This window comes from Lissotriton helveticus, chromosome 5_1, assembly GCF_964261635.1.
Source record: "Lissotriton helveticus chromosome 5_1, aLisHel1.1, whole genome shotgun sequence".
Classification (NCBI taxonomy): domain Eukaryota; kingdom Metazoa; phylum Chordata; class Amphibia; order Caudata; family Salamandridae; genus Lissotriton; species Lissotriton helveticus.
Genome location: NC_136065.1, coordinates 124,326,378 through 124,341,304, shown reverse-complemented (window position 1 = coordinate 124,341,304; position 14,927 = coordinate 124,326,378). Strand labels below are relative to the sequence as shown.

The 14,927-nt window shown below is 45.8% G+C and overlaps 1 protein-coding gene across 1 annotated transcript in view; it reads left to right on the top strand.

Moving 5' to 3' along the window:
• Positions 1-9,688, top strand: part of LOC144753014 (glutamine synthetase-like) — a 46,785-nt gene extending 37,097 nt beyond the window's left edge. The window contains exons 3-6 of the mRNA XM_078640822.1: positions 510-656; positions 4,576-4,703; positions 8,010-8,209; positions 9,373-9,688. Coding sequence (XP_078496948.1) covers positions 510-656; positions 4,576-4,703; positions 8,010-8,209; positions 9,373-9,688 — 791 coding nt within the window. The remainder of the gene's footprint in view (positions 1-509; positions 657-4,575; positions 4,704-8,009; positions 8,210-9,372) is intronic.
• Positions 9,689-14,927: the final 5,239 nt, after the last annotated feature.

Genomic DNA, 14,927 nt, shown 5'->3' with positions numbered 1-14,927 from the left:
TTAAGTATTTTAAGATTATCTCAGTCCATCTGTCGGCCTCTGGCCCATAAGTTATCACCTGTCCCAAGGGTGCCACTCCACCCTGCAATCCTCCACCACCTCCTAGCATCCATCTATGTCCAGAATGTAACTTAATAGTGAATCAAAAAATTGCCCTTTACCTTGACACACTCTGAACTCTCCCTTCTGCAACCTAAACACCACCATTGAGTAGAGTGGGAGCTCTTTTCCTTTTCAGTGGTGTAATTATGGCTGCTGTAGGATTCTGTCTCCTGTGATCAAACCTGGTGTGCATTCACCTAGAAATGCAAGAATTGCTACCATCGTTTTTCCAGAATGACATTTTCGCAACACTTTGCGGGAATCGAAGACATAGACTAGATTTTCCGCCCCTATTCTACTTCCAAACAGTACCACTTTGTGTACAGCTGGGACCTTAGCGTTCATGCTGGGTTGTGCATCGACCTGTCTCTACTTTTTTGTTTGACCTGTTATGTTTTGCACCACAGATACCAACCTGCGGCACACATGTAAGACAGTGATGGAGAAGGTGAAGGACTTCCACCCATGGTTTGGCATGGAGCAGGAGTACACACTGATGGGGGTAAACGGACGTCCATTTGGCTGGCCAGAGAATGGCTTTCCAGAACCCCAGGGTAAGGGCGATAGCAGTGGGTAAGTGGCTCTGGAGGATGTGTGCTGCTTTCATGCTGGATCAGAGGACTTAATCTTAAAATGAATAAGATGTTAGTAATCTTGATTGTGGTGATATCAATCAATCAATCAATCAATCAAATACTATCTGTAAAGCGCTGCACTGTCACTCCAAGGGGTATCTTGGCGCTGTGTCTCTGTTTAAGAGCCAGATCTTGAGCCTGTTTCTAAAGTCTGCCAGCGAGGAGGCTGTACAGAGCTGGAGGGGACGGTCGTTCCATATCTTGGCAGCGATGTAGGAGAAGAAGCGGCCACCGCTGGAGATGTGACAGATGTGGGGAGTGTGTGCAAGGGAGAGTGAAGAGGAGCTCAGTTGTCTAACGAGATGGTGGAAGTTCAGTCGGTTGTTGAGATAGACATGTCCTAGGTCGTGGAGGGCTTTGTAGGCTTGCGTGAGGATCTTAAACTGGCATCTTTTCTGGAATTGGGAGTATTGTCATAACCGGGCAGTGAAACCATGCTGTGATTGGTGTAGTTTGGATATCCAGCAGGTCCGCATTACTTTGCTGAATAGTATTAGTTGCAGCACCCCAAGTAGAGGGGATACTCCCATGCTGTTCCACACTGATAGGAGCTGTCTGCATACTGAAGGTGACATTATCTGCCCTAAATGTATTATTCTGTAATGAATATTTGGGTACAGGTGCTTTCAGTCATGTATGGTGAGGTGTCTGCTGGATTTCACCTGGGATTTTTGCACACACACAGACAACACAGACAAAAGCACACACACTTTTTAGTGTGAAAATTATTGTGCTTTAAGTACTCCTAACAATCTGCACTCCTCTCCCTTTCCACTGCCCCTTAAGCTCCCCTCATACCCTGCTTCTCATATAATGTACTTTAACTAGGGGTGGGCGAAGAGTTCCGCTCTGACGGCGGTGTTCGCAGAGTTTTGTGCACTCTGCGTTCCGCAGGGATCGCGAAGTTCAGCACAACTGCGCAAAGTGAGGCACAGCAGAGTTTTTTCTCTCAAATAGCTCACCAACATTAAGTTTGCGAGTGCCAGCAAGAAAAAAATCACACGCTAGAACACCTCCTGGTGAGATTTCTCAATGCGGGTGGTCGCGGCTGGTCGTGACCGCTCGTGTGAGAAATCTGCTATTCATGTTGAAGATGCTGCAGCTTGAGTAGAACATATACTCGAACAGCTGAACAAAGCTGCGCCCTCTTACGCTGCGCGAAGTGCTGTTCGCACAGATTTTACAGTGCGGGACAAATTCCTGGCGCTAAAATTCAGTTCGAGTAGTGCTACTTGCTAAACTCTGCTGCTTGCTGATCCCGACACAGCTTAACTGAGTTTTGTATCACTTCGGGAAGTTTCGCGGAGCAGAACTCCACAAACTCCGCCCAGAAATGTCCGTGTAATTGTTGGGAAATCTGATGCTCACCCTCCGTTGTATTGACCAAGGTATGCCCCTGACAGTCAGCTGTTTACCTTCACAACTTTGCCTTGTGCTCCATTAACTGGAATTTGCTTTTCAGAGCAGTTCTTTCATACTTTTATGCAGTTTTTTTATATAGCACAAACTCGACCTTAAGGTATTGGAGAGCTTTACATAAGCACCAGTTACGTTACACAAGGATACATTCATTCTTTGGTAGGCACAGGGAGATTAAGCGATTTGCCCAGAATCAATGGCTTTTGAGCAAACGCCGAGACTCGAACCTGGTTCCTCAGTTCCAAAGTTGGCAGCTCTGAATGTTACGCTACATCCTCTCCCCATATCTCCACACCATGGAGCTCTCTAGCTGCTGATTAGAAACCCACTCCCACACACAGGTGTGTGGGCAGCATTGTACTCCCCTCCACCCTCGGCACCGACGAAGAGTAAATATGGCTAACTGTTACCTACTGTGGTTGCTAGGGCACAATCCACCTAAGCATGCTTTCTGCCCTCCCCAATAAATGGCACAGAGTGCATAACTCAGACATTCATCCAGTGTTTCAGCATGCTTTAACTCACTGGGCAAATGGAACATTTCTGCCTCCTGTAAAGCACTTAGGGCATGCCTAATGATTCGCTCAGGGCTTTAGGTGGGCCAGGTCCCTCCGGGTCTCAGACCCGGCAGTCATTAAAACGGATATTGAAACATGTCCCTATCAGGCCCTACATACATATCCTTAATTGTAATGGCAAAAACGCTGATCGATTTCCGAACAATAAATGTAGAAAATGGCAAGGTAATGAATGTCAGAGATTTCGTTCCCTGTGAATTGATCTTACATTTCCTAGGGGGTTTATAACTGGCCACGATTGAGCGCTCTGGATTTGAGGGCTATGTAGCTGAGCACTCTGCAGTGAGAGTTTCTCACTGTGCCTGTCATTGGATCAAAAAAGGTGTTAAGAATTCATGGTCATCCAATCCTTGGCCTCTCTTCAGAGAACAATTGTTACCAATTTGTGTTGGAATTGTAACTGGGCAAATATGTGTAAAGGAGGTACAGAGACATCAAAACATTGAGAAAGCAAAATAAAATGAGGCTCTTACAGGTGAGTGGGTGCTCTGTATGTGTAGAGGTTGGTGAAGTGAAGGAGATGCAGGAAAGTGCGTTCAGAAGGGAGTGAAAAGAGGGTGCTGAGGAGGAAAGAGATGAGGCGCAAGATACACAGATGGACAAGATGTGGAGAGAACAAGGGCGCACATGTCTAAAATAGAGTCAACATGACAGGGTTGATTGAGTTACTTTGCAGACCTCTACCCCTTCCACAAGCCTCAGTATTGTTTATTTCACAGTCTCACAATTTCAGAACTGGAATTTTTTAATATGAATTGTTTACAACAAAATCATTGCTTTTACTCACTTATCTTAAACAGCTAATACGATTGACAAAGCCAATAGTCCTGGCTGTGTTTTTTTGCTGTACGTGAGTTATGTTAAATATCTGGATACGATAAAAGAAAGCTCAGAGAGGAATCAAAATACCGTTTGGTGGCACAGTATGAATCACAGAAATTTTTTATGTTTTTAAGCCACACCCCTATTGCATAGGCCACACACCCTTAAGAGCCCCCCACGCACTTTTTACATTCAACTTAATGCCTTGATTGAGACTCAAACGAGTCCCTCAGCGGCAGCGACTGCCATAAGCAAAGGGTTGTGGTGCGGGTGGGGTCACTCAGGGGGTGTGGTGCGTGGAGGGGGGTGACAATATTGTATAAAATATAAATAAAACGTACCTTACCTTCAGCGCAGGCCGCCTCCAGAGTCGTGCCGCTTCTTCTCCTCTTCCTGGGTGATGTCCCAGCAGCCCCTGGGATGGACTCCCATACAATCCTGCAGCGCAGTGATTGGTCTGAGCAGGCAGGAAAGACATCCTACTCAGACCAGGGAGTTTGTGGGGTTTCTCCAGACCGGGCTGGAGAAACCTAAGTGTGCATGTGTGTTTTGCTTGGCCTGAGACGGCCGGCCGGCCAAAACACGTATGCACACTTAGGGACTGGAGATCACTAGTACTCCTCCTCCCTCCTCCTTAGCCTCAGCCCGCCCCTCCCAACACAGCTGTCTAAGAGCCGGCAAATGTAAATTAAAACGATGCAAGAACATCATTTTAATTTACATTTACTAGCTCTGAGTCAGGCTGTGGAGCGACACTCCTCCGCCATTGCAGAGGAGCCGCCACTTACCCTCGGTGCTTCAGAAGGCTACCGCTTCAGCACATTCTTGAATGAAGGCCTGAGTCGCTCTTTTTATCAATCAGGGAATTTTCTTCTTGATGGGTTCTTGTTTACAGGAAAGGTGAGGAGTGGCCCGGAGGTCCACACCATCAGCTCTAGTTCACAGTTGGGCCTGCGGTTTACTACTCCATAAATGGCTGGACAAGCACGAAGTGTTCTAATGAAGGTTGTTTGTTCTAGGTCCATACTACTGTGGTGTAGGTGCAGACAAGATGTTCGGACGAGACATTGTAGAGTCCCACTACAAGGCGTGCCTGTATGCCGGGGTCAAGATCGGTGGAACCAACGCTGAATGCATGCCTTCTCAGGTGATTTAGCCAAATTTGGGCCTCGCCTTACCTTCCAAATTTAGCAATGATGGTCTTTTATTTGCCTGCTGAAAGTTGTCGAGGGGAAGAAACACTTCAAGATTATACTTACAATGTAGTCATGCTTTAAAGACCACAAACTCCGAATTCTAGTTTATGGGTCTAAAGCCAAAAATAGCTGAATATATACACAACGGAGAATTAGCGAGTATAGGTACAAGAAAATCAATACAGAGCCAAATCTACGCATACAATTGATTCGGCATAGAAGACACAAAGTCATAAACCCCAAGATTAGTACACAACCCAAGATGGAGGCTGAATCCAAATCCTTTTTCATTAGGAAGGAAAGCATGAATTATCTTTCCCTACACTGCTCTTATTGATGGTGTTTCTGGCTAGTTCCCCTGTCTTATTTCTCAAAGGTGTGCGCACGTGTAGACTTCCTTAGAAGTACTCACGTCAAAATGGGTCAAATTAGCGTAATGCTATAGAGCTCGGTCTTAGGATGTTCCTTCTCTGAAAATCTAGATGTCTGGTCTTTCTGTCCCTGCTCCTAATACAAAAAGGACAAACTCAGCCCCCTCCCAAATGTATCACATGACGAATCATTTCATTCTCCAAGGTTGTGGTGATTTTCCATAACTTCTTAAATTAAATCTTCTTTGCTTCTTGTGACCTTGGAGTGTCGATAGGCCAGGCACAGAAGAAATCCTCCCTTCCCACTTCTCAGACTTTTCAAAGACATTCCAGTTATCTCCTTAAACTAACTAACGATGTTGAATTCTTTGTACCTGCAATGGGATGAGAGCATACTGTTCTGGCACACACAACAAAACATTTAATTATTTCTTCAGTAACCGAGGCTTTCGAAACCATCAGCAACTTTTAACTCTGGGCCTACAGTGCAGGCAACTTTAACACACAATTACATTATTATGAATATAATATCATTCTGCACATATGCATACAGAAATGATGGTGTCTCTAATACATGTAAATCCTATTTAAAGATATACATTATGATTCTATGTTTACGATGTTGAATAAATGCATTTGATAAACGTAATACACTGCACACGATAGAAATATAGATAGATGCGTTTAAACCATGAGTATAATGCACCCCTACATTTTAGAGTGCTGTGTGCGCTCTATCACAGGTGAGCACCTGACGAGCTCATGTATGTTCTCAAATGTAGAGCTTTTTGTTAACTCAATATTTCGAAACAGTCTGTAGCTTGTATGCGGGGTGCTCAGGGGGGTTGAAGGCAGTGTGAGTGATGCTGTTGGAGATGGCTGAGGGATGGTCTGTCTGTGAAGGTGCATGGAAGAGCCTTGACATAATTGTCCTTTAGTCAGAAGGCAGGTGGTAGATGACTACTCTGGCTTCCTGGCAATTTCTAATTTAAAGCTCTCTTCATCAACAACACAGCCTTATGCTTACAGGCTCTGTGATTTATTTGATTTTTTAAATTGCAAATAAACTAAAGACACCGCCCACAAGAACCTTGCACTCTGCTACAACTAACTTGCCAATTCAAAAATTCCACAGAAACAGAGTTGGTGACCATCTCTTTTTGGTGTGCTCAGCTAAGCTCTGGAAGTTTCTGCCAGATAGCCTACGTGCTACAATTAATAATTTCTCCTTCAGGCATTCTTGAAAAAACGTGACTGATTCCTGTTTAAGTGGTCTAGCGCCAAGAAACCTACGGTAAAAGAGCGTTCAAGACCTTATCCTATAGGGTCTCTTCTGGTGCTGGGAAGCAGGTGATAGGGCAAGTTTAATTTTATTCCTGGGCAGTGTTGTTAGACACCGATGTTGGTATGAAGCCTTAGGTCTTATGTCATTTGGGTGATCATATCTTCTAGTACACTGTGCAGTAAGCTACCTCTAGGCACTCTGCATTCCCTAGTCTAACTGTGCAGCAAAAATGATAAAGAGTATTTTACCGTGCCCTGAATGGATATGATACGATGGTCAAATATGTCCACAAAACTCAGGGTTGACTAAAAACCTGTGGTCACCCTCCCTGTGGGTCTAGAAACTGTGTACAATTGATATTTGGGGTGCACATCAGTGACATTTCAGTGGATGAGGGGAGGTTATATCTGCAAAGTGAAGGGCTTATGTCCACATAGAAAGCGCTCTCGAGTGTAAAATAGATGTAACCGTTTCCTTCCATCGTTGGGAAGAGACACTTTTTCTGAGCACCATCCCAAGTGACTTTCAGATAGACTAGTGTTTTTCACTGTGTGGAAAAGCTATTTGAGCAGTCGCAGCCGGCACCGATCGGGGGTATCAAGGCGGGGGATGGGGGGTGGGGTGGTGGTTAAGGAGAGTGAAATTAATAAACAAAACAAGAAGAAAGAAATTACCGTACCCCACGTCTCTCCTCGTCTCTTCTCCTCATCCCTCAGCTCCACCGGAAAAGGATAGGAAGCACACCCAGACTTCCTAAGCCAATCACAATGCTGCAATACAGGGTTCTAATGGGTAAACACCCAGGCTACCCAAAGCCAATCACAACGCTGCAGCAATGGTCTGAGCACAGCCATTCGCCGGGGAATGGGAGCCTCTGCATGTTCTCCACCAAGGCTGTAATGCAGCCAAGGTGGAGAACATGCTAAGTAACAATGAATGTTTGGGTGGCCCCAGATGGCCAGCCAGACATTCATGCACACTTGCAAAGTGTGCTCACCACACCCCCTGATCCTGTGTCAGAGCAGCCCACCCAACCCTGCAAAGCTGCCGCAGCAGGAAAACATAAAATGATAATAACCTCGAGCTATTATCATTTTATTTTTCCTTTATTTCACTGCTGCACAGCAGTGAGGCGACGTTCCTCCGCCTTAGTGGGGGAGCCGCCACTGAATGTGAGGAAACCAGGAATATGCTCAGAATTGAGGACTCTGGCTGGAAAGATGCAAGAGGCAATGTTTCTGCTGCTAGCTTTGGTGCATTCATTTATCAGTTTGGTTGTACTAGCTGTGGTTTTCTGTAAATGGCTGAGGTTGAGCTATTGGCCTAGAGGTCCAGCAGTGGCCTAACATATGCATACGCAAAGAAACAAACCCCTGAACCCTTCCACAGGTTGTAGTGTGGGTGTCAGTAGAATGCACCTGTAATACTTTCTAAAGTTTCAAACTCCAAGTGGAGGTGTGCTTTTCTTGGGCCCATAGAACAGTGGGGCCCTTTAGCATATGGCTTGGCACTGCCCTTTGAACATCTTATTAAATAGATGTCTAAATGTTTCTCTTTGAGTAAAATTAAACCAGCAGTCCTGTTTCCCTTTTTGTGCTCAGTGGGAGTTCCAAGTGGGTCCCTGCGAAGGGATCATCATTGGAGACCACCTCTGGATGGCTCGCTTCATTCTGCACCGAGTGTGTGAAGACTTTGGGGTCGTGGCCACGCTGGATCCGAAGCCGATGGCTGGACACTGGAACAGTGCCGGATGTCACACCAACTTCAGCACTGAAGCCATGCGCAAGGCAGGTGGGCTCAAGTAAGTCACCTGACCAAACTCTGCTGTAGATTTGTTTTCAGATTGTTCTGGTTCAAGCTTTATGATTGAAGTTATAGAAGCTAATCTTGTGTTATAGCATGAAATGAGTGGTGTCTCAGCTCCCAATCCTTTTCCTACCCCAATATGCATAATTCCCTTGGATGGTACTTGTTTATGGGCTCAGTGGAACACCACTCTAAAATAAAGGGTTATTTTTCTCTCTGAATGGTGAATTGCTGCAGTTTGTATGATCTTCCAGTACAACTGGAAAGTGGAAGGGAGAAGGGGCAAAAATGGGTTTTGTTATGGGCAAGCGATAGGATTTTACTGTAATATTGATGTGAGTGAATGAAAATAGTTTACCGGACTAGTGGGACAGCATTGTTTCGACAGCTAGGTGGCTTTTGGATGCGGATGGCTGTCCATTGTGTTTGTTACTTGTGGTTTTCTCATATGCATAGGAATGTGGTGTGGTGGCATTGCTTAGCCATCAAGATGGCCTTGGTGAAGTATTTTCCTAAGGGTACAGGGATGCTGTTATACAGCCAATGTCAGATGCAGTTTGTATGGAGCTGATTGCTTTGTTAACTTGGAAAAACGCCTGTAGTGTGAAGAGATGGCAAACAGAAGTAGGCAACCGCATGCCTAACTGAAGTCATTTATTTTTTTGGGTAGGTGAGTGAGGGAGGTCACTCAACTCTAGCCTACCACGTGGTTGATCAAAAACGACACATGGGAATGGCTCATTCATTGCAATGTGGGGGTCTGTACCCCTGCGTGACGATCAGCCAACAGCCCTCATGCAGGCAAGGTACCTCAAATGAGCACTCTAGTAATGTGTTCATATGCTTTTTTTAGTTCAGTTTTTTTATTGTATATAAAAGAGAGTGACTCTACAAGGTATACATCATCATCATGTTCTAAGCTCATTACATAGACAATAAGAAAATAATTGGACTAGTAATACACAATTAAGTCATAGAGAGCATAATAAATGAGACATGTATGCATTTAAGGTACATAAAAGAAACATTTGGAACTATTAGGGAAGTCAGGGTGGTTTTGGAACCTCCTGTTGAGAGGGCTTTGGTAGAGAATATCGTCTAGCATGATCATATGTTTTTTAATGCTAGCCTATGCTTTTTCCCTCTTCCTCTCTTCAGATACATTGAGGATGCCATTGAGAAACTCAGTAAGAGACACCACCACCACATCTGTGTGTATGACCCCCACGGGGGCAAGGACAACTCCCGGCGGCTAACTGGACAAAATGGGACCTCCGTAATCCATGACTTTTCTTCTGGTGTAGCCCGACTCGGTGCCAGCATCCGCATCCCACACCAGGTAGCCCAAGAAGGCTTTGGCTATTTTGAAGACCGCCGACCTTCGGCCAACTGTGACCCTTATGCTGTCTCAGAAGCCCTGGTTAGGACATTACTTCTCAATGAGATCAGCAGTGAAACTAGAGACCAGAATTAGGCTTTTTTTTTTTAAATAGCCACATTCTGCCTGCATTCTTTTTTTGTAGTGTGTTTACCTGTCCACCTTGAGAGGGTGCTTTTATTAAACTTACAATAATAAAACAAGTGTACAGAATTAACATGCGACTTGTATTAAAATGGCACAACATTTGAAGGAGAAAAAACGTAGTACCCAAACATACTTGTTAATGTAGATCTTAAACATGCTTTAAACAGCATGCTAAATAATGGTTTGAATAAAAAGTGCAAGGACATGCACAAAATGCTTGAAAGGCTGACCTCAACTTAGCCCTGTCTTTTAGAAGAAATATTGCCTGAAATTCTGTAAACTGTTTCAGTTAGTATAGAAAATGATGTTGTCTTTCCTTTTGTGAAATAATGAAGAAGCTTCACATAAATTACAGTACGTAACTCTGAACTTCACCTCTTCTTTTCCCATACTTTGTGTTGAAAATGTATTTTAGGCATATTTTGTTTCGATCAAAAGCTGTTAAATGTTGCTGTTCATTCAGAAAACCATTCATAAATTTGGACTAAGCTTTCTTTTATTTGCTGAGAAAACACACTTATTAAAAAATGCACTGCCCATGTAATGACCTTTTCTTTTAACATTGTGGGCCTGATTTGGATGTCGGGCAGGATTCCTTCTGCCCGACACTGACTCGGTCCTGGGACCAACCGACACCTCATTAGGATGTTTGGTCGCATTCCTATATTTCTCTATGGAAGCATGCATTACGACCATAAACTGGCCATAATGCATGCTCCAATAGTGAAATGGGAGGTGCAGAACCTCAAGGTGCCTGCCACAAGGTGCATGACTCAACAGGGGGGGCATGATAGTGCTCCCTCGGCCTCTTAGTGAAGGACGTGCGGCCCCCAAACATGCTTTCCGACATGGTTTTCATGTCGGACAGGCTGGTATGGAAACCATGTTGGAAACCGTGCATTGTAATTGCAAGGGTGAAAAGGCCTTCCCTTGAGATTACTAGCTGGCTATCGACTGGCGGACAGGCTCTCCGAGCCCATCAGAAGCAAGCCGGAATCACTGGCAGGTTTTCTTTCCGACTGCCTCCATCATAATGAGTGCGGTCGGAGAGGAAACTGAGTGGCCCATTACGATGCCGCCCTGACCTCTAGGGGTGCATTGTAATCGGCCCCTTTGTGTTTCATATGAATGAATTTCCTTCTTAATAATTTCTTTTCTTGCAGCTGATGTAATGCTTATTGTTTAATTAAAATATATTTTGCTTTAGTGGAAGGTCAGGGACCAGTGGATCTCGACGGTTTCATGGGGGATGTGGCACTTGGGTGGCTCAGAGACACACAGAGGGAATTCCTGGGCCTCCCTTTCGAGTTAGATGAAATCAGGGAAGCAATAATGCAATTGAAAAATGGGAAGTCACCAGGATCAGACGGGCTACCTGACAAATTTTATAAAAGCTATATTGATATCATGGCACCGGTTCTTAAAGAAATATATGAGGAATCCCTGGAAGCTGGGATACTCTCTCCTTGATGAGGGAAGCAATGGTCTCATCTCTCCTGAAGCCTGAAAGTCCCCTAGGTCATGCGACTCCTACTGGCCATTGTCGCTGATAAATTGCGACACAAAGATATTGGCTAAAGTATTGGCTATTATTTACAACAAGGGGTGGTGAGGGACAGAGTCTCTGAATTAAGCAGAATACTCTCACCCAGTCAAGAGATCAGGGCTAGATCCAACACCGTTTTTTAGCTCATTGCACCATCCCAGTTTCAGAACCTGGCTGTATGCAAATTAGTCTGTTCCTGTCCCAGTGCATGATGGGAACAGGGCAAACCAAACTACAAAAGCCAATTCTTACACTGCATACAGCCAGGTTCTGAAACTGGGATGGTGCAATGAGCTAAAAAACGGTGTTGGATCTAGCCCTGATCTCTTGACTGGGTGAGAGTACTCTGCTTAATTCAGAGACTCTGTCCATCACCACCCCTTGTTGTAAATAAAGTATTGGCTAATCGCCTAACTCTTCTGATGGACAAACTCATACTCCCTGACCAGTCAGGTTTTGTTCCGGGTAGAGCTACTACCCATAATCTCTGCAACTTGTTCTCACTGATTCAGACGGTGGCACCTGAGTTCCCACTTGCTGCTGTATTTTTGGATGCCACCAAGGCGTTTCGACTCTGTGGAGGGGGACTATCTCTTCGGAGTGTTGCAACGTATGGGCTTCCCGCTCCTATATATATCTTGGATTACATTATTGTACCACCAACTCACTGCCAAGATATTGATAAATGGCCATTTATCTCCCCTGTTCTCCACTTCAAGGGGCACTCGGCAGGGATGCCCGCTGTACCCACTCCTATTAGCCATAACGATTGAACTGCTGGCCTCTAGGCTCCGTCAGTGCCACCAAAATAAGGCGTTCCGCAGCGGTCTGCATCAGATCCTGATCTCGCTATATGCGGATGATGTGACACTGTATATCAGAGATCCCCAACAGAACATTAATCCCCTATTATGGGAATTCATTGTGTTTGGTAGATTATCTGGCGTCAATATTAATTGGGGGAAATCTCAGGTTTTCCCTCTCACATTGGCGGTCCCTAAGTTTCAGCTTGACTTTCTATTGGAGTGGTGTGACACAGACATCCGATATCTTGGTATACAGGTGACCAGAGATAGAGAGGACACGATACGGCTCAATTATGGTACAGCTATTACACGACTGTCTAGTAATGTCACGCGCTGGCTATCTCTACCTCTCTCATTTGCAGGTCGAACATCCCTCATAAAAATGATTATACTCCTGCAGTTTCTAAACGTATTCCTAAATATACCTTACCACCCTGGACCCTACTTTTTTAAAACCCTACGCACTGAATTACTCAGATTGCTCTGGGAAGGGAAGAAGCCATACTCACGAGGCCGTACGATCAAGGTGGCTTTGACATCCCAGATTTTGAGGTCTATTTTCTGAGCACGCAGGCGTATTATGCCCATTATTGGATATACCCCCCTATGTATATGCCGCAGGTGGCTGCGGAGGATTGGCTCACAGACCCTATACAGTTGAATGGCATTATACACGGTCCTATTCGCACCCGTACGACGCCACCCACCACGGTCATCGGCACAGTTGATGCAGTGAACCGGATAAATGAGCTCCTTGCTTCATCCCTCCTATATTCCTCTAGGCTCCCACTATCTTATCACCCCTGTATATCGCTACTGCAAGAAAAGGGATTTCTTAACTTATGTAAGTGCACTCACATCACTATGTGGGGAGACCTCTTCCATGAAGGAATATTCCGCTCCTCAGCTCATCTTTTCCAAGGGATACAGCCCTTGGACATGTTCCTATACATGCGCCTGAGACAGGGGATACAGTTGGTTGTCCCAGACTTCCCACAGGAACCCCCGAGCCTCACCCCATTACACCAAATGCTGGGGTCTACAGACGATAAACATCTAGTTGATAAAGATCAATTCAAACTGGTCAGGCGATTTAGTTGATGTTTCCTAAGTTAAATTTGCCCGGCGTTAAACGCCTCTAATACCATACGAAGTTACCCAATAAAGAGGCAGGCGCTGGAGACAGGAAGACAGGAAACAAGTTTTATTCCGACGGATCAGAACTCGTCAGATCGGACAACAAGGTATCGTCTCGAGGTGCTCTCTCAACCTCTCTGAGACCTGGTCTTTTATACACTGGTTCAAGACATGTGAACGCTCTTTATTACAACAAAGACATTGTGAAGTATGAGGATGACATCCCCGGCACCCCCCAGTTCCGGCCCCCTCCAACACATGACAACAGTAGAGGCCCTTGCCCCTCATACAATGGGAGGGGGCTATCACGCAGCTGAGTGTTCTGCCGATTCCTTTGGAATGTGTGCGCCTGATCGAATCTCAGAGGCCCCACCCTCTGAGATTCGATCAGGCGCACACATCAGGTCATGATCAATAGTGGCTCCTTTCAAGAGAAGCGGGTGCATACAGTAGTGGGCAATAAACTGTATCCTCAGGCTAAGGGATGACCAGTGGTTCGTGCAGGCAATCGGGCTCAGAGGAAGGGGTCATAAAAGGAGGGGTATTCATGGACGGAAAGAAGGTGTTGGTCAGGCGCGGGGTGTGATTCTCAGAGACAGAGTCATGCGGGAGGGGAGAGCTTATGCCTTGTGCATGTGAGAGCGGGGACAGCCAGGGTGCGTGGGGGAGGCTCGCAAGGTTCAGGGAAATGCGCTGACGGGTGATCGTGAACAGGGAGACCATGGTACCTAAAATGGCTGTCGTGTGTGTTCATATGTGAGTCTGCAAGATGGCGTAGATGATGTTCAGTACACGAACTAAAATTCCACAGTCCTCCCTTTTAACATGTCTCGCCAGCTTGTCAGTTTGGATCGATCCCCATGAGACCCCGTACCTCTATCTCGTATAGGGGACTCATGTGCTCAGTTTTAAAGTCCAAAGTCTTAGGGCACATACAGTTGGAAGTGAGTGCACACAAAGATGGTAAACATTGAATATCTAAGCAACACCCACACAGTATCATGATTGGTATCAATATAAACGTGAACAATCTCCATCCCCAGTCCTTCAAAGTGTCCCAGAACCAGCCTCCAAGCGACCATCCTTCTTGCTCCTGGTGAACCTCTGAGGACAGTCTGTGAAGGTGTTCGATTGCCTTGTAGACTGAAGGCGAGTTATCTGGCACGTAGGTGCAACAGCTGGAGCCGATGATGCGGCATGCACCTCCACGGTCGGCCAGAACCACATCTAGAACAAGGCGATTTTGAAGGGCCACCAGGCGGACTGCCTGAAGCTCAGCCGTGTTGTTAGCAAGGATGCCAGCGGTGATGTTAATGGTTGTTTCTACTGCCTGTGTCAGGTGTCGGATAGCGCGGCTATTTGCCATTGGGCCCCACAGAGGAACAAGTCCCTTTGCCGCATCCAGGAACTGTGCTCCGGTGGAGTCGGCTTGTCCAATGTCTCCGGCGCGCTTTAGCCGGTGATGGTAGGCTGGGGCCACGTATGTGGGAGGAAGAATGAAGGCGATGTAGCACGTACCCCTCCAGCCTTTTGGGAGCCAAGTGTAAGCTTTGGTGCCACAAACAAAGTACATATTCGGGGAAGCAACAAAGGAAGGAGGATCAACTGAGACCAGTGTTCTGGTGGTGCGGCAGGAACTGTGACCCACCAGCTGTGTTCCCTGGCCTTCAAGACACTCGAGTCCTGTGACATTGATGAC